At 42.9% G+C, this 21,352-nt stretch overlaps 1 protein-coding gene across 1 annotated transcript in view; it reads left to right on the top strand.

The window, feature by feature from the left end:
- Positions 1-3,711: 3,711 nt before the first annotated feature.
- LOC128473646 (complement decay-accelerating factor-like) overlaps positions 3,712-21,352 on the top strand; it is a 30,581-nt gene continuing 12,940 nt past the window's right edge. The window contains exons 1-3 of the mRNA XM_053455897.1: positions 3,712-3,825; positions 15,116-15,208; positions 16,886-17,071. Coding sequence (XP_053311872.1) covers positions 15,124-15,208; positions 16,886-17,071 — 271 coding nt within the window. The 5' untranslated portion in view covers positions 3,712-3,825; positions 15,116-15,123. The remainder of the gene's footprint in view (positions 3,826-15,115; positions 15,209-16,885; positions 17,072-21,352) is intronic.

Below are 21,352 nucleotides of genomic sequence, written 5' to 3'. Positions count from 1 at the left end.
TTTTGGCATTTTTTTAATTTTAATTTTTTTTACATTTTTTTCAACTTGAAGGTTCCCCTGATAGTGACATCATGGGAAATTATTTTTACATTTTACCGTTTTTTTAACAATTTTTTTCTAATTATTATTAATTTTATTTTTTTTTTTACTAATCACACTGTGATTAGAAAGCTGGGCTCCATTGACTTGCATGGTTGAATGCAGTACCTGTATTCAACCTGCAAGTAGAGCCAGAGTTTTCTACCGGGCAGTCGCCATCTTGCGGATGGCGAAGATCACTTGCAGCGGCGGCTGTGACCGCTCTCCGTTTAAAGTCATGACGGTCCTGGCACGTCAATTGTTGTTAACCCTTCGTTTTTGGGTGACGTGCCCGGACCGTCAATTGTCATTAAGGGGCTAAATTAAAACATTGTTTTTTTGTTTTGTTTTTTTTTAACTGTATTTAACATCCTCCACGTTGAATAAAGTTTTTTTAACTTTATTTAACATGGAGGATGTTAAATAAAGTTAAAACAAACAAAAAAACCCCGATTTTTTTAATTTAAGTCCCTGGCAGGGGTGCCGAGCGGTCGCTCGTGAAGTTTTCAGCGACCACTCGGCGCCCCTCACTTTCCGTGACTCTGTCGCGGTGCCGGTGTTTCATGCTGAGCGCCGGCATTATTCCAGCGCTCAGCTGTGAAGCGCGCACCACGGCATAGCGGGAAGACAGACGCCTCCCGCTCCCACCGCAGGACTCTGGCAGCAAGGTAAGTAAGGATAGGGAGACGGGGGAGGCAGTGAGAAGGGGCAGGCAGTGAGAAGGGGCGGGGGGCCAGAGGAGTAGTCCGCACAGGGCACCAGAACACTTAAGGCCGGCTCTGGCACCAACGTTGAGGTGAAAACAAGACTGAGTTTTATTGAAAACACACCAGTATTTAAACAGTACAAGGGGGTAATTTACATACAATAGTCACAGGAAACCGCACGTAGTTCTCCATCAGGCCCTCATTTGCACAGGGTTCAGGATTTGCACTCAGCCCAGTAGGGGGTCACTATTGTTGTCTGTGGGGAAGATGGTAAACACAGGCAGTTCCCTGACTTCTGGCTGAAACTGTCTAGATATCTTTCACTGTACTTATAGTAACTGGGTTTTTTTTTAGAATAAAATATCCTAGTTTTGCACTTGAGTGTCTGCCTTTCCCTTTATTTAAATAAAATAGCCCCATTATTTTAAGTAAATATCTCCAGTTGCTCTGATAAAAAATGCAATGCAGAAGATATAGGTGGTTTGCATAATTATTTAATATATATATATATATATATATATATATATATATATATACTGTACATACACACAAAAAACCCCAGTATATATATATATATATATATTAAATAATTCCTCCGGACTATCACACACACAACTCTATTTGACATTTATACCTTTTGAAACATTCGTACAAAACCATTTGCGCAGGGCCTTAACCTTCCCCATAACACTGGCATGTGTTTGTGGTGTCCCTTTATAACTGTGATAATACGAATCTCCACTTTACTCATATAAACCTGATATATTTTATCTTGATTTCTTAGATTTAAATCTCCAAAGCTCCTTAAAAAAATAAATTTGCCACCCAAGTTCCGAATTTAATTCTATGACATTTGCATTGCACCACATAGTGAACAGAGGCGAGATATGCATGAAAAAGATAACCACATTGAGTAATGTTATCTCTGCTTCCCTGCTTCTCTCAAAATCTTGCACGTGTGCCCAATCACTCTATCAGACAGTGTCATCTTGAAGACCACTTCACAATGGTCAGCAAAACCACAGCAAGAGGTGTATTGCACAGAGCTATGAATATATATAATTTTACAAGAACTGATCAAATGTGGCACAGAACATAATGTTGAAAAAGTGGTTGCCTGAGCATTGTGGGAGTTCTACAGCAATGACAGCAGAAAGAGCCCAGCCCTGTTTTATCTGCACTTTTGTTTTAGTTACTCAGTAATTTTACGTCAAGCTATACCCACTTTAGTATGTATAGTGGCTTTCAGTGTTTACTGTAATGGTCCAGGGTGGAACACATCCAGAAGAGTTATGTACTGCTTCCGCACTTCTAATTTCCTAACTCAGGAAAATAATATTTAACCCTTTTGTGACAATTATACTCCACTTGGTTAAATGATGGATTTAATTTTTTTTTTATTTATTGAGCTTGATGAAAAATGAATCATCATTATCAAAATGCAATATTAATTCACACTTTCTTGATGATATATTAATTTGACATTTAACATCTTAAGCAATTATAAAAAAAAAAAGGGAGAATTATCAAATTTTCTTTCCCGGCAGATTGATTCTGCTATTTAGACTATTATTAGTATTCTAGTACTCTGCCCTGAACATGACAGTTACTACGGTTGTCCCATGTTAATACTTAACTGAATCTCTTACAATTGTAATATATTTTTTTTCTAGGTAGGCTTATCCCTCTGTTGTTTACCTCAATATTAGCGTAGGATTTAAGAATATCATACAAAAGCGCTCCAGGTGTGAATATTGAACTGCATATTTTGCTTTTATGAACATGCCAGTAGAGTAAGAATCAATCATTCATGGTGTTGATCAATTAATTTATAAGTCTGTTTTGATGAAATAAGTCAGTAAATGCATATTGTATGCAGCAGATATAAATTCGTGTTCTCGCTCACTCCAGCACCTTGTTGAGGGTTAATTTGTGTGCCTGGCAGTGAGCTACCCTTCCTTGCTTGCTTGCTTTCATCACCTATTAAAAACTGCTGTCTGAAGGGAGGGTGCATGTGGCTGATCTGAGTATATCCTAGCCTCAGTAAAATAAAAGTTTTGAGGACTTTGGTTATATTTATGATTAAGCACCATAACTGTCTATAGCTGTCACCATATCCCTATGGTTTAGCAAATGAGTGACCCCAGCACAGTTACTCTGTGCCTTCATTTAGGAAGTCTTTGTGATGAGTTCTGCGCCTGTTTCTTTTCACATGTCTTTTAGGTTTTCTTAATGCAATCGTACAGTAGGCCTATCGATTTTCTCAGTTTTTATTTGGTATTATTTCCCCAGCCTTCTCTAGAGTTAGTTAATACTCATAAGCCCCCTTTTTCTTTGCACATTTTATTTTCCTTAAGACTAAATTATACTATATTTGACTTTTTTTCCATGTCTATTTCATACTTTCTTCTTTATCCCCTCAGCTTCCATTTCTTTCATGCCATTCTTTTTTCATTATCCTCTATTCTCCTTAACTACTTTACACCTTCTCCCCTCCATTTTTCTTCAACCATTGACTCTTATACTTTTCCAATAGAGAAATATATAAATAAAATGCTTAATATTATTTTATTTCTACCGTTCCCTTTTCCCTGTCTTTATCTTTTTTCAATACGTTCTTTCTTCTATATCCCTTCCACTCGTACTAACCAATTAATTCAAGCTTTTTCCCTTTCTAAGCTCTCGTCTCGTGTTTAATCAAAAACGCGGATTTTTTTTAAAACTTCAAATCCTGTCTGCCTACTTTATAGCTTCCTCTTTCCCGCGTCAGCCATTCTCAGGCATACTGTTACATCTTTGAAACGCCGATAAGTTCAACAAAACGGCGACTCGCACACTGAGGAGACGTTGCGAGTACGACGTTAAGCCCCACCCACTCATGTGCAAAAAAAAAAAAAAAAAACAGTAGGAGGCGGGGCGAAAAGGAAGACAGGCAGAGACAGGCGGAGGGGCCAGACATAACAGTGGGAGCGTCGGACACTGTTGGGAAACGGAAGACTTCGGTATTAAACGCGGATAGCGGTAGCTGCACCTCAGGAAGGTAAATGGACTACTTTATTTTCTCCCGTTCTCTCTTATATCTCGCCCTCTCTTTCTCACTTCCTCATTAATTCTTCTGTTTTCCTGTTGTCTCTTCCGTTCTTACTGATTTTTTCCATTGCTTCTTTTCTTCCTTCTGTTATCACACAACACCCCCTAGTATTACACAACAACTCGCAGCGGTCACACCAAGCCATCCAGGGTGAGACATAGAGCCTGACCTCGGGAGGTGCACTCACCCTAACACACCCACTCACACCAACACAACTAGTCATTCAACAGTCACCCACCCAGGCGCTGGCACGAACATTCATTCACTCATAACAGCCACCCACCCAGACATTTAATACTCGCCCTTCCATCCACCCACCTAGACATTGGCACTAGCACACTCATCAACTCATCTACCCAGGCACTGACACACACACACTGACCCACCCACCCAGACACTGGCAATACACACACACACACACACACACACACACACACACACACACACACACACACTGACCCACCCAGACTCTGGCCCTAACACACACACACGCTGACCAACCCACCTACTGACACTAACATACACACACACACACACACACACTGAAATCTGGCACTAACACACACACTGACTCACCCACCCAGGCACTGGCACTAACACAATCATTGACAAAGCCACCCACCCAGACACTGGCACTAACACACTCGTCGGACCTACCCACCTAGACACTGGCACTGACACACTCATGGAACCCACCCATTTAGACACTGGCACTGACACACTCATGGAACCCACCCACCTAGACACTGGCACTGACACACTTATGGAACCCACCCACCTAGGCACTGGCACTGACACACTTATGGAATCCACCCACCTAGACACTGGCACTGACACACTTATGGAATCCACCCACCTAGACACTGGCACTGACACACATATGGAATCCACTCACCTAGACACTGGCACTGACACACTTATGGAATCCACCCACCTAGACACTGACATACTCATTGAACCCACCCACCTAGACGCAGGCACACTCATTGAACCCATCCACCCAGACACTGGCACTGACTCACTCATCGACCCACCCACCCAGACACTGGCACTAGCACACTCATCAAACCAGCCGCCTGGACACTGGCACTAACACATTCATCTAACCAGCCACCCAGACACTGGCACTAACACATTGATTGAACCACCCACCCAGACACTGGCAGTAACACATTCATCGAACCACCCACCCAGACACTGGCACTAACACACTTATCAAACCACCCACCCAGACACTGGCACTAACACACTCATCAAACCATCCATCCATCCATCCACCCACCCGGACGCTGGCACTAACACACTTATCTAACAATCCTTCCATCCATCCACCCACTCAGACACTGGCACTAACACACTCATCGCACCAGTAAATAAATACTTTGAATAAACACAAGACTTGAGTGCATAAACGCACCTGTCATGTCAAGGAAAAAGCCTGATTATAAGATGACCCAATAGGAAAAAAGTTTTACTAGTAAATATGAAAAAATTGTTTACATGAATTAATATTTAAGAAAAGCTATGATTGAGAAAAATATTTTTTTTATTTGCCAACCTGCCCCCAGTTATGAACATCTGCCCCCAGGCTTGCCACTCTGCCCTCAGAAATGCCTTATACCCATACCTGGGAACTCTCCAGGTTTGACCTGGAGATTGCCAGGTGAACGCCGCTCCTCCGCTTCTCCAGGTCAAGACCCGAATCCTCCGTCTTCACACGCCCCGCTCCCCGCCCATTCTTCCATTAAATGGGAGTGTTTCCCTCTGCCGTCAGCGGGAACGCCCGTGACGTCAGCGTGCAGTTCTGGCCGCGTCCCGCAAGGGAAGGTTCTGGGTATGCTTATACACCCTATGTGCTGCTGTGTCTCCCTGATATGCCTTTTACCCTCCTATATACCACTCTGCCCCGTGATATGCCTTTTATCCCCCCATATGCCACTCTTCCTCCAGAAATGCCTTACATCCCCTATATGCCACTCTGGCATATAGGGGGTAAAAAGGCATATCATGGGACAGAGTGGCAAATAGGGTGTAGTGGACATGGATTGCGTTGTCCATTATTAGTGATTCACGTCACAGGTGCAGTATCTGTATCTCCCTTTGGATAAACCACTCCCCTGACTGTGACATACTATACCAATAAGTTATATTGTTTAAGAAGTGCATTAGCTATACCACCAGGTAGCACTAGAGAGCGAGTGATGATGTGTACATCTCTTGTTTATTTAAGACCATTGATAATGGCTGCCTACGTGAAAAGCTATGTGGAATACACCAGGCACAATGGGATACCAGGAAGAGGGGGGGGCAGAAGAGACTGGAAGGGAAAGAAGGAAGCAGCATGGCTGAAGCTAATGGAGCTGTGAAAGTTTGCCAGAGAAAAAGTATGAAATAGAAAGCTACTCTTCCATCTAAGTTAAGTGCCAAGAAGCTAGAACTAGTTTAGTGGCTAGTAATGTAACTAAAAATTAGAAAGCAACTACTGAAGGAATCCTTTAAACTCTTTTGTATAAACCTGGTATCTAGAGCCATTTTGGACATCAAAGTTCAAAGAGTCATTTGATATGCTGATACTCTCTGAAGTTAAGTACATATGTTATTACAATGTTATTAGAATATAATTGTTGATTGCCTGTAACTGTGTTATGGTAACCTTTTTCGATATATTGTTTTTACCGCTAAGGCACTTCACTCACTGCAGTGCCTCAGCAGGCGCTAACTACAGCTCCCACGGCCAATGACGCAACAACGCTGTGTGACCCTGCTAGGCCCTGCCTCCTCCAGAAAATGAAAGCGCCAAGTTTACCGGATCTGCCAATGACTTTGGGACAGCACAGTGCCGCTGGGGTCCCATGGACGGGCCGGTCTTGCTTCACAGAGAGATCAATGATCTCCCCAACCGGCTCTGCTTCCTCTGCAGGGGGCAGGCTATCCTGGCGCGGAGGAGGCCCCCCCCCCCCGAGCTTAGGGCACGCTAGGCCGACAAAGGTACGCGCGTAGACAACCTCCGCTGCCTGCACTTTGGCCGGCGCTCGGTGATAGATGCCCAGTGGAAGCGCCGGCAGCAGCTGAGGTTACCAGGCAGGTCCAGGATCCAGGTCCCCTGCAGCGCTGCAGGGATATGGATCTTCGTCTCATAGTCAGACCTCTATTTGAAACGACCTTGATTATAGGACAAGGGCTATTTTTCAGAGCATTTGCAAATACGGTATTTATATAACGTCAGGGGATTCCGTAGTGTTGTTACGATTAGTGGAATAATTAAAACAAAAAACAAAAAAACAGTAAAACAAACTGGTACAAAAGGAGAAGAGGACCCTGCTGTTGCCACCTTACAATCTAGTCCTTGGTTGAGGGGGAAGGGTCTGGATGATCTGTGGAGGCTTCTGGTCATTCAGATGGCTTGATTAGGATAATCGCTGAGAGTGTTAGGAGGAAAGGTTGTATGCTTTTTGTATGGCGGGATGAGAAACTGAATTCCACAGAAGGAATGCAGCATGGGTAAAATACATTTGAACCACAATTTTTTTATTAGTTTTTTATATATATATATAAATTGTGCAAAAATACTTGGGATTCTACCTTTTCAACCTTGATACTTTCCTGTTGTAAATTGCCTTTTAACCCTTTATGAATGGGATTTTCACCATTTTATAGGTGTGTGTGTGTGTATGTGTTAATTATATATATATATATATATATATATATATATAATATACACATACATACATACCGTATTTGCTCGTTTATAAGACAAGGTTGTTTTCAGAGCAAATGCTTATAATCGAGGTCGTCTTCTAATCAGACCTCAAATGAGGTCTGACTATGAGACTAAGATCCCCGCAGCACTGCAGTGGACCTGGATTCTCCTGTCTGGTAAGCTCAGCTGCTGCCGGCACTTACACCAGGCGTCTATTACCGAGCCCCGGTGAAAGTGCCGGTAGCAGCGGAGGTTGTCTACGTGCATACCTTCTGTGGCTGGCAGAGAGGAGAATTCTCCACAGCGTTGCGGGGAATTCTCTTCTCTGCCAGCCGCGAACGTCCGCTCGATAAACGCAGACAACCCCCACTACTGCTTGTAATTTCTGCCAGAACTTCTACGAGCACCAGAAGGTCATGTGATGCCGGTGCTGCGTCATAGAAACTACGGCGGAAAACCCTTTTAACCTCCTGTATGCGACTCCAGAAATGCCATTTAAAATACATTTAAAATGTGTGTGTTGATATATGAATAGGAAGATGTGATCACCATTTAATATTAATACGTATGCTACGTTTTATGTCTGTCAGAAGCAAAGTGGATTCCATTGTTTATATGTTCTTCCCTTTGCATTTCTCTATGATCTCACTTCTTCCCTCGTCGCGTCTGTTCTCAGTGTATCTTACTATAATCCAAAAAAAAAAAAGGTGGTGACATCTCCTACAGATGTCAGTGTGGCTGCGTGTCACGCACGTACCGGCACGCAGGGTCGGCGCCGGCTTTCTCCCGGATCCCTGGTGACGGCGTCGTGTCGGTCGGCTGCTTCTTCGCTCCCCACATCCACGTGGGGAGCTGGGAAAGATGGCGACGGAGCGGCGTCGGGTGCCAAGAGAGGGGCGGTGCTTCTTCATGTCGCTCCGGCACCTCCTCCTTCTGCCGTCTGTGTGCAGGAGAAGATGGGAGGTGATACTGAGGAGGCTATTGCTAGAGGGGCGGCGCTTCCAACGCCGTCTCCCTCTAGAGTTCGTGTGAGAGGCGGTACTAGGGCTGGATCTACAGGCGTGACACCAGACGTCACACCTGTGATCCCTATAAAAGCCCCAAGCTCCCTCTCAGCAGTACTCAGATATTCTGAGACGCTCTGTATACTACAAAGCGTCCCAAGTGCTGTGCTCCTTGCCCTATTTGGTGCCTGAACCTGTGCCTGAACCGGTATCGTTACCCACACCTGTGCCTGCACCTGTATCGTTACCGCACCTGTGCCTGCGCCTATACCTGTGCCTGCACCTGTACTGTTACCTGCACCTGTGCCTATACCTGTGCCTGCACTTGTATCGTTACCTGCACCTGTGCCTGTGCCTGTGCCTATACCTGTGCCTGTACCGTCACCTGCACCTGTGCCTGCGCCTGTACCGTCACCTGTACCTGTGCTTGATCCAGACCCTGGACTGTACCTAGTAAAGTGAGTCTGAACTTCACCTGTTTTTGCTTCCCTATTCCTTTGGTCGTCCTGCATATTGGGCTCCTTCTCTGAACGGAACACAGACACCTAGTGGTGTCTGACACTGCGGATGGTACCTCTTTGGTCATTACATAGTTGCCAACTGTCCCAGGAAATCGTCAGTTGCTGTTGTCAGCATAGTGAGGGGTCAGTTCTGGGCCAGCCGAATCTAGGTTTTTTTTTTCTTCACCATCCATGTTTTTATTTTCATATATGTTCATTTCATATGTTTTGGTCATATACCCCCCTCTTTCTTCAAAGATTATGCTCCACCAAGGCCACAGACAGGGGTACAACTATTACTGTTGTAATGGGCCTGGCTGTCCTGGTAGGCAGATGTGGTTTTTATGTGCTGTCTCACTCCTTTCTTATATCTTCTTTCTTTGTCCACTTCTCCTCGCTATCTACTCTGTTGACCAGGCCTACCAGAGTACTTCCCCAAAGTGTGCCACTGATGCAACTTCACAATAGGGAAGAGATGACTTAATGGGAAGGAATGATGTTGATCTGTAACATATTTAACATGTATATATTTTCATCCTTTTCACCAATATATACATTTTAAAGTATAAATAACAACATGTAGGATTTGGGAAACTTAAATTGTGCATTGGAGCTAAGCTACCAACCTATCCCATTGGGGCTTTTGAGTGGCATTTTGAAGTTGCCGCTTTGTTGTAGAGATTGTATTATACAAGTTGCAACTTGTAAAATATTAACCACCTATTCTAGTAAGCGTTCTTAGTACATATTTTATACAATAGCTTTTTGTTAGAACTCCAGTAAGCATTAACAGGTAAGTATACAGGAAATCAAGCCCAAATGAAATCCCCAAGAGATTGCTGGTATCTATTCAACTGGTTTATTTTTATTCTTGAAGTTGCCAGTAAATGTGATGTCATTATTCCTTTGTGACTGGCCACTTGACTGCTCTTTAATGCTTCGTTGCATCTTATAAATTAAAAAGCCAACCAAGCTTGGCAAGATAAGACACAAAGGCACAAAGAATACGAGCATTCTGGGGTGTTTGATCCACATGTCGTGTTCACATTCTGTATAGCAAGTCACAGGGTACCTACATGGCGTGGGCTATGTGCCTTAAAAGAAAAATTGGAAGTAAAAGCCATTGGCCCTAACTGTCAACATTGTGCGATGGGGATTGGGAAGAGCCAGTACATTGGACCTGTTGCCATGCAGTCTAGGAGTGATGTGTACCTTTGCCAACATATATTGTTTTACTCTCTTCTGTATCCATTTGTGTAAGTTAGTCACAGGGATTATATGAGGAGAACGCAGAGGCAAGGATCAGGATATATGTGATGGGGACCAGAAACAAAAAGCAAGTTATATTCTGTGAGTGGCAAAAACATGGAGGAGAAAGTCATTGAGATGTGGGAGTTAAACGAAGCAGACATAAGAATGCCTGCAATGGTTTATGGAATGTAAAATGGGCTCCAATGAAAAGAGTACAAATAATGTTGTAAGTGAAACAGCATTGTTAAGTGATCCAAACATTGCCAGGTCGATATGCAAGTCGTTTATCAATATTGTCTGATTTTTGTGGTAGATGAGAAATTTTAACATTATGGGATTTTTCCATCAGGTTTCACTCCTCTCATTACATATAATCCATACGTGAGTGTGAAATTGTGTAGTCCCCAAAACTGTATTTTGATTTTATTTATTTATTTGGTCTAGGTTGCACAATCCTTCAATCCAAATCGGTACATGCACTCTTTAGTTAGCAGTGATAGAAAGTGACATTTTAAATTTTTTTTATCTATATAACTCCAACAATTTACGCAGCGCTTCTTACAATATACCATATTTGCCCAATTATAAGACGAGGTATAATCCCTTGTTTTATATTCAAGGTCGTCTTCTAATCAGACCTCAAATAGAGGTCTGACTACAAGACTTAAGATCCAGATCCGCCACAGCGCTGCAGGGGACCTGGATCTTTCTCACTGGCAGCCGGTGGCCGTCTGTGCGGTGCGCGCAGACAACCTCCGCTGCTTCCGGCACTTCCTCTGAGCCTTCTATGACGGAGCACCGGGATCACATGACCTTCCGGTGCTCCACCATAGAAGCCCCGGCGGAAGTGCTGGCATCGGCAGAGGTTGTCTGTGCGCATCACGCAGCCAGTGAACGTTTGTGGGATGCACACAGACAACCTCCGCTGCTGCCAACACTCTATGATGGAGCACCGGAAGATCATGTGATGCCGGTGCTCAGTCATAGAAGCCCCGGCGTAAGTACAGGCCAGCAGCAGCGGAGGTCTGCATCACACAGACACCAAGGAGTCTGAAGCATGGGTCACAAGTAAAGGGATGCGCTGGTTAGTCGAAGGGGGGGGTTTAAGAGTGTCATGGGGGGTTAAATGGTTTTCCGGAGTCAGTGGCATATAGGGGGTTAAAAGGCATATCAGGGAGGCAAAGTGGCATATATGGGTGTATAAGGCATATCTGGGATGGCAGAGTGGCAAATAGGGGTTAAAAGGCATATAGGGGGCAGGTTGGCAAATAAAAGGAAATAAAAACAAAACAAATCTTTTTTTTCCAATCATAGTTTTTATTAAATATGAAAAAAAAGTTTGCATGTGAATTAATATTTACTAGTAAAACTTTTTTCCTATAGGATAGTCTTCAGGCTTTTTCTGTTTTTCCTAAATTAATATTCAGATTTGGGAGAGTCGTCTTATAATTGAGCAAATAAGGTATATTCAAGAGATATGACGAAGAATTTACAGACTAAGGCTAGATTTCCACTTGGTTTTTTTTTGCTAAAAACGCCCATAAAAACGCCAATAGCGCCACCTGGCGTTTTTTTAAGTGAAAAACGGCTGCAGCCAGATGTTAGCCGTTCTTCAATAGGAAATCGCAAAATGCCATTTCCACTTGGCGTTTTTCTGTCTGGCGTTTTTTCAGTCCTCTTTGGCGTTTTTCTGCTTTTTTGGGCTCTGTGGCAGTTTTTCAAAATCGCAGCATGTTGACACTCTGGCGTTTTTTGCAAGAAATCTTGGCGTTTTTCTCCAATAGAAGTCTATGGGAGAGAAAAAACGCCATGAAAAAGCCATGTGGGTTTATTGCCTTGGCGTTTTTTATGGCGTTTTTTCCACAGTTACAATGCAGAGGATGGACCCAGTATCTGTGTGTCCTACGAGAATTAGGCTGAAAACAAACAGTTTCACACAAAACAAAGTCCTGGACTGGTTCATATTGAATTTTACACCATTTGGAACAAACATGCCATTACAAACAAACATACGCGACCGGATCCTGCGTGCCAAAAGCAACAGCAAACAATTTGCACCATCATTTGGGGCCAATCTTCCCAGAGGAGCAGACATTCGGAATAAAACATGCCTTACAAACCACAGAAAAGAGACAAAAGGGTCTACCAAGTAAATGACATCAGGAGAGGGCCGATACTTGCCATTTATCCTAATCCCTTTTAGCTGGGTGAAACTTCTAACTTGTAAAGGCTGGAAAAACTGCCTAAGGTCAAACAAAGCAATTTCCACAGAAAGGCTAAAACGCCAGAAAAAACGCCAAAACGCAGGTAAATGCAGTGGCAGTTTTCTTGGCGTTTTTCATCAAGAAAAAAACGCAGGACAAAAACCCAAGTGGAAACCTAGCCTAAGACACACCGATGCATTAGGTGGAGAGAGCCCTGCCCGCAAGCTTACAGACATGACTCATATTTTCCTCACAAATATGGATTCAAAATGAAAATAGGACTGAATTGGTATTCTTAATATGCTGCAGCTCACTGTTTGTATTATGCAAGGGGATAAACACAAAAACAATTTAATTTTTGAACGTAATATAAGTGTGTATCTTATAGCAAATTGTGTTTTATTCACTCTGCAGTATGTCATTAGATTCGTCAAGCTCTTTGCTAGGATCTAAACTTTGATGTACTTTCAGAACCAATAAGTGATCTGCTTTTTATTGTTTATGAATGTAGGGTTATGGTCCTGTAATTTAGCCTAAAGGCATTCACGCTTATCGTACCTAATAATAATAATAAAAAAAAAATATGACAACAGTAAAAGGAGTTTTCAGTTATTGCACAGCATGTTCTTTGTAACTGTGGCTTTCTTTAGATTTCCTTGTTATGGGAGAAGTGATTAGTCTGTTATTAAAGGTAATATCTTAGCCAATCTGCTAGACAAACACTCTTGACTCTTTTATCCCACTACCTTGCTGTAAAGAACAAAATGGTTCAGGCAATCAAGCAGCCAGGCACTACAACTAATGAAAGTCTATACAGGAACAGCCTTCCTTAGCATTGTCATTGGGGGTATACTAGCAAAACCGTTAACTGATATATTTAACGAATCATTGGTAACGGGAGTTGTCCCTGGGGATTGGAAAGTAGCGAATGTTGTGCCCATTCACAAAAAAGGCAGTAGGGAGGAGTCGGGCAACTACAGGCCAGTTAGTCTTACATCTGTAGTGGGGAAATTAATGGAAACAATGTTAAAGGAAAGGATTGTTGAACATCTGAAGTCACATGGGTTTCAAGATCAAAAACAACATGGGTTTTCCTCAGAAAGATCTTGCCAAACAAATCTTATTGATTTTTTTGATTGGGTGACTAAAGTAATTGATCAAGGTGGTGCAGCAGACATTGCATATCTGGATTTCAGTAAGGCCTTTGACTCTGTCCCACATAGAAACTGCAATCTCTGGGTTTAGATCCCAATGTTTGTTGAATGGATTAAGGAGTGGCTGAGTGACAGACAACAGAGGGTTGTAGTCAATGGCATATATTCAGAACAAGGTCTTGTTACCAGTGGGATACCTCAGGGATCTGTACTTGGACCCATTCTCTTTAATATCTTTATTAGTGATATTGCAGATGGTCTTGATGGAAAGGTATGTTTATTTGCTGATGACACAAAAATTTGCAACAGGGTTGATGTTCCTGGAGGAAGAAGCCAAATGGCAAACGATCTAGGTAAACTGGAAAAATGGTCAGAGCTGTGGCAATTGGCATTTAATGTAGATAAATGCAAAGTAATGCACCTGGGGCATAAAAACCCAAGAGCGGAGTATAGAATATTTGATACTGTCCTACCTCAGCGTGTGAGGAAAGGGATTTAGGGGTAATTATTTCTGAGGATTTAAAGGTAGGCAGACAATGCAGTAGAGCAGCAGGTAATGCTAGCAGAATGCTTGGTTATATAGGGAGAGGTATTAGCAGTAGAAACAGGGAAGTGCTCAAACCGTTGTACAGATCACTGGTGAGACCTCACTTGGAGTATTGTGTACAGTACTGGAGGAGACCATATCTCCAGAAGGATATAGAAATGTTGGAGAAAGTTCAGAGAAGGGCTACTAAAATGGTTTAAGGATTACAAGATAAACCTTACCGGGACAGGTTAAAGGATCTTAACCTATATAGCCTGGAAAAAAGACGGGACAGGGGGATATGATAGAAACATTTAAATACTTAAAGGGAATCAACAAGGTAAAGGAAGATAGTTTATTTAAAAGGAGAAATACTACCACAACAAGAGGACACAAGCATAAACTAGAGGGGCAAAGGTTTAATGGTAACATCAGAAAATATTACTTTACGGAAAGGGTAGTAGACGCATGGAATAGCCTTCCAGCAGAAGTGGTGGATGTTAATACAGTAAAGTCATTTAAGCAAGCATGGGATAGGCATAAGGCCAAGCTAGATATAGGATAAGGGCAGGTACTAAAGGAAAGTACTCAGAGGTTGGGCAGACTGGATGGGCCTACTGGTTCTTATCTGCCGTCACTTTCTATGTTTCTAAGTGTGATTGCCTATGGGATGTAACCCACATTATCACATGATTGACAATAATGGCTGCTTCCAGGTCTGCACATAAAGGAAATTTATTTTTGTTTTTAGTCAATGCTGGCCTACACTACTGTACACAGCATTGGATTTTACACTTAATGTGAAGGATTATTTTTTTCTCCATTTGAAACACAATTCATATATTGAATGCAGATTTTATTGTTTTAAAGCTAACAATATACATTTTCCTTATTCTCTAGGCTCCATAATGGTTCCTCCTTTCTCGTATAGTATTGGTAGTCACAGTTTACTACTTTTCTTGGTCTTCTGTATGCCCATCACTGGTACCCAAGGTAAGAGCTCCTTCTTAATACCTAAAAACACAGTATTGATTGTTGTAAGGCAAACATTAACATGCCTTGACGTACTTTAATGTATACATTCGAAGGAACATTATAGCCAATATGAACCTATTCAGTAAGTAAAACTGGTGCAGTGCACACATTTGAACTGTAAACATCTATAAATTACATTACTGTCTACTGTAACCATCAGCCAGGTGAGAACAAAAGGGGCAGCCGGCCAGTAGCTATATGGTGTTTCTTTTATTTCTTTTAGAAATGCTATATATATGTACTTCATAAATATATATATAGTATTCTGGAACTGATGAAAATGGGATTAAAGAGACGCTTCATCATATGTAATTTGATGCATATGATTGTTTTAGGGGCCCTTAAACTCCAGCAGAATCCCCCGTTAAATATTCCACTTCCCAGGTTCCTTGGATTGCAGGAGACATGTTTGGCCAAATAAACATATTGCTTGCCACTGCTCTGGCTTCCACAAGAGTCCGAGGGTGTCTAATGACACTCTCCATGCACGCGTTTTTAATTTAAAGTGAAGGATATCAATATTAAAACAATACCCCTTTATTCAACTGATAAAATCCTTCCCTTCCAGCAGAAAAGACACAAGTTTTATTCATTGAAACGGCACATCTTCGGTGCAGGATTGTTGAAAATCGTTTGCTGAGACAACTTGCTCCACCCATTTGTTTTTTGTAAATGTTCATTAGTGTGCACTGCAATATCGAGCAAGTTGAAGAGAAAAAAAATAAAAAGACGGCAGCTTCGTCTACAAGGTCAGTTAGGGAAGAGAAGGTGGCTTATATTGAGTGTTATGGAGTGCACTCCATATGGAGTGCATATGGAGTGGAGATACACTATCCAAGTTCAGGAATATACGCGGTACCTGTAATTCCGCATGAAATGGTTTATCATGTGATTAAAGAGACACTCTAGCCATCATATGCATATGATGTTTAAAAGTGCATGGGGAGGATCTGCAGAATCTTCCTATATACATTTACCCCTTTCCACACCCCAGCTAAATGTCTTGTAGGAGATGTGTTCAGCCGGGCACACCTCCCTGGACATGATATATTTACCTCCATTGAGCTCCACCAAAGGTGGGGGTCTATTCAGAATACCTTCTATACATGTGTGGAATCGTTTTATTGGTTTCAAGCAACCAATTAGTGACAAGAATAATCTGGTCATAGAGGAGGTCTGTGTCAGGTAATTTTATTTTCATTTTGGAAGAATGCGTGTTAGAATGTTTACAGAGTACTTTAATATGCATTATTCTATGGAGTGTTAGAGACATTTATACTGTCTTGTGAGTGCTCAAAACACGGAACACAGCTACAATGTGGTGAACTCAATCAATAGACACTTCCGACACAGCCTACAAATGTGCATTGATGTAACACTGTTTTATGTTATTATTTATTAGCTCCGTCATATGCTTCATTACTATCCAACGGTGAAGAAGACCCTGCTAAACTAGTTACCAAATATATCTGCTTCTCTGCTTTTAATAAGGAGCATCAGGTGCAGGACTTTCTCCATTTTGCTTATGTCTTATCATTTGTGGTATTTGTAGTCTGTGTGGAATGTGTAAAAGGAAAGGATTTATTCTTTTTTACAGATATAACTGAATGTCTGCTTCTTGTAATGTTTCTGTAGGTGAATGTGGCCCTCCTCCAAAGATGAATCACACGGAACCAATTACGGGAGATTCCTTTCCTATAGGACACACTGTGGTATATTCCTGCGATAGGACTAGTGGTTACTATGAGATACCTGAAAACAGCAAAACTATAACCTGTCTGGATGATTCCACATGGTCACAAATTTCTGAACTCTGCATACGTAAGAATTAATTACAGTATGACGCAATCCTTCATATTTAAACAAGAATGCAGTACCAAATATACTTTTGACTTTCACATTTATGTTAAAATAGTAAAAAAAAAAAAAAAAAATAGTAGATCATGTGCCCAGTTGAAAGGTCTTGTAGACCCGCTTTTGACTTTAGGTAGATGGTTATACACAAGTGCAACAGCTCCCCAAAAGCAGCGGCAAAAACTTTGGACTTTAAACGGGATCAGTGGCGACTCTAGGAACAATATATGGGGGGGGCACATAAGATACCACAGTCAAAACCTGGGGGGCACTAATAAGTTCCACCACTAAATCATGCCACTGCCCCCTTCCCTATTTTTTTTTTATTTTTTTTTACAGAGGTTATTTTAGTGACCCTGCCTTTACACATACCTGCCCATAAACACACATATACACATACAATGCCCTTACACACACCTGCCCATAAACACACATGTATACATATACACTGCCATTACACACACCTGCCCATAAACACACACATATAGACATACACTGCCCTCACACCCCTTCCTTTACACACACCAGCTTACCAACACACACTTACCTGTCCTGGGTCCCGGCAAGCACGGGCAAGCTAATGCCCGTGCGCGACGGGCACCACGAGGTGGAGACCCCCAGAGACAAGTACTTACCCGATCTCGGCACATCCATGGTTCCTGAGTAGAAGACGGGGGCGTGTCGTCACAGCATAGCTGGGGGCGTGGTCTTGATGGCAGGCTGAAGCTGCATCAGTGATGTCATCCAGTGGGCGGAGCTTAGGTCTGGCACAGGATTTAAAAATCCAGAAATCCTCCTCCCAGTTACCCTGTTGTGGTCTTGCTGTGTGCACCGTGCTGTTTAGTCTCCTGAGTATATTGACCCTTTGCTTGCCTGACGGCTCTCTTGCCTGCTGATTTTGTACCGCTACCTTCTCTGATTTGGCTTCCGATTTGGCTCGTCTGACTACCCTCTCTGGATTTTGACCCCGGCTTGTTCGACTACCCTCTCTGGTTTTTGACCACGGCTTGTATGACTACCCGATTTTGGTGCTCTGACCCAGCTTTCCTGACTATCGTTTTGGCATCATCTCCACCCTGCGGGATCCTTTACCAGATCCTTCTACGCTTTACCAATACCTTGTTGATCCAACTCCGTTCCAATATTACCTACCTCTACCTGGCCTCCTTACTGTTGGGATCCTCTAAATCCTGGGGTGCTGCCGCCGGGGGCTTCTCCTTCAGCAGTAGTACTTTGGGTAGAAAAACTTCTGCGGTAAGTGCCAGTGTGGTGGTGGTCGTGACAGTACAACAGGGTCATGAATTCCTCGGAGTTGCACAAGGTTCTGACTTCTCACGGCCAGCTGCTGGAGTCTCATGAATCTAGATTTAAAAATCTGCAGGACACCTTGGAGCAGATGGCCCATGCTGTTCAAGTTTTGGTCGCCCGGTCTGATGCAAGTTCTGGAGATCCAGCTTCTGTAAGCTCTTCCTCTGCTTCGTCTGACCTGACTCCTGCTGCCGCAGCTGCTGTCTCCATATCAACACCTGTGAAATTGCTGACACCTAATCGTTACAATGGTGATCCTGAATCCTGCCGGGGTTTTTTGAATCAATGCTCTATTCAGTTTGAAATATCCCCACATATGTTCCCCTCTGAGAAAACCAAGGTGGGATATATGGTTTCCTTACTGACCGGCAAAGCCCTCGTCTGGGCTTCTCCACTATGGGAGAAAGACTCTCCGTTGATTTATAACTGCAGTTCCTTTTTATTGGCTTTTCGCAAGACATTTGATGTACCAGGCAAGGCAGCTACAGCCTCTTTGTCTTTGCTGCATTCCTTGCAAGGATCCCGTTCAGTGGCTGATTATGCTATTGAATTCAAGACCATTGCGGCTGAAGTTAATTGGTCCAACGAGGCTCTGATTGCAGCTTTCTATGATGGACTGTCTGAAAGATTAAAGGATGAGTTATCTACCAGAGACCATCCAGGTGACTTGGAGGATTTCATATCCTTGGCTCTCAGACTTGATAATCGTATTCGAGAGAGACTATCTCAAAGAGCCAAGAGATGGGAGCGGAATTTCTACCGATTACCTACCTCTGGTCCATCTAATCCTGCTCCTCATCCGGAAGAGCCGATGCAATTGGGGGCTACCAAATTAACCCCCGCCGAAAAGAACCGTCGTAGAACCGAAGGACTCTGTCTTTATTGTGAACGCAAAGGTCATTTCGTCCGTTCCTGTCCTAATAAGCCGGAAAAACTCTCGCACCCAGTTCAATTAAAGGAGCCTTGGCTGGGTGAGATTTCTCGAGCTCCTAATTTCAAGAATAATGATTGTGTACTCCTTCCTATTTCCTTAGTGTGGAATAATGTTAAAATCTTTACCGAAGCTATGCTTGACTCGGGAGCTGCTGGTTTTTTTATTGATCAAGCCTTCGCCCTATCGCAACAGATTCCACTTTGCAAGATATTCCCACCTATTGCTATCACAGCCATTGAGGGCAAACCCCTCCGTCCATCCTTTATTACTGAGCAAACGTCTCCATTGTTGCTTTCGGTGGGATTGTTACATCACGAATCTGCAAACTTTCATGTCATTTCGTCTCCTCGATGTCCTGACGTTCTGGGTCTACCCTGGCTTCGGGCCCATAATCTTTCCATTAATTGGCAGTCCGGAGACATAACTTCATGGGGTCCGTCTTGCTCTAAACATCGCCTGTCGTCCGTGGTAGCTAATAATACCTCCATTTCCGCTATCTCCACAGCAGCCTTACCCTGGGCTTATCAAGCTTTTCAAGACGTTTTTGACAAAAAACAAGCGGAGGTTCTTCCTCCCCACCGTCCTTATGACTGTCCGATAGACATTCTACTTGGTACTATCCCTCCTAGGGGACGTACATATCCTTTGTCATTACCAGAATCCAAGGCTTTGGAAGAATATATCAAAGATAACCTGAAGAGGGGGTTCATTCGGAAATCTACTTTGCCAGCTGGGGCAGGATTCTTCTTTATCGCCAAAAAAGACGGAGGCCTGAGACCTTGCATCGACTATAGAGGACTTAATCTTATTACCATTAAAAATAAATACCCTTTGCCACTCATTCCTGAATTATTTGATAGTCTCCGGGGGTCTACAGTATTCACCAAATTAGACCTCAGGGGGGCATATAATTTGATCCGTATCCGTGAGGGACATGAGTGGAAGACGGCGTTCAACACTCGCATGGGACACTACGAATATACAGTTATGCCTTTTGGGTTATGCAATGCACCGGCTGTCTTTCAAGAATTCATAAATGATATCTTCCGGGACATTTCTTTGCAATTCGTCATTGTATATCTGGATGACATACTGATTCACTCGGCTGATTTACAGTCTCATCGTAATCATGTTCGTATCGTGTTACAGCGGTTGCGTCAGAATCAACTATACGCTAAACTCGAGAAATGTGAATTTGAAGCTTCCAGAGTCTCTTTTTTTTAGGATTCATCATATCGGCATCTGGGTTTGAGATGGATCCCAAGAAACTTTCGGCAATCTCGGATTGGCCTCAACCTCGTGCTTTAAAGCCCCTCCAAAGGTTTCTGGGGTTTTCTAATTATTACAGAAAATTCATTCGTGACTTTTCCAAGATTGTGGCTCCCCTCACTAGCCTGACTAAGAACGGTGCAGACTGTCAAAATTGGTCTAAAGAAGCTAAACAGGCATTTGCTCAATTGAAAGTCGCCTTCGCCACAGCCCCAGTATTGAGGCACCCAGATGTCTCTAAACCTTTTGTGATTGAAGTGGATGCTTCTGAAATAGGAGTGGGTACTGTGCTTTCCCAAAGAAAGGAATTTAATGATAAGCTCCACCTATGCGCATACTTTTCGAAAAAATTCTCCCCTGCTGAAGTTAACTATGATGTGGGCAATCGTGAATTGTTGGGCATAATTATGGCATTACAGGAATGGAGGCATTTATTAAAGGGGACCAGGAATCCCATCACCATCTTAACTGACCACAAGAATTTAGAGTACCTCAGCAAAGCCAGAAGACTAAACCCTCGGCAAGCCAGATGGTCGCTTTTTCTTTCCAGGTTCCAGTTTGTTGTATCTTACCGTCCTGGTTCCAAGAATATTAAAGCTGACGCTCTTTCTCGACAGTTTGTTAATGACTCTGATATCAAACCTACTCCGGAACCTATGTTCACACCCTCTCAAATCATTGCGTCTGTTACCACGCAGTTTTCCTCGTCTATGGTTTCTCGTGTTCTCAAGGCAGAG

The sequence above is a fragment of the Spea bombifrons genome, chromosome 2 (assembly GCF_027358695.1).
Source record: "Spea bombifrons isolate aSpeBom1 chromosome 2, aSpeBom1.2.pri, whole genome shotgun sequence".
Lineage (NCBI taxonomy): Eukaryota > Metazoa > Chordata > Amphibia > Anura > Pelobatidae > Spea > Spea bombifrons.
The sequence above is the reverse complement of the archived record's forward strand: the minus strand, read 5'-3'. Positions and strand labels throughout refer to the sequence as shown.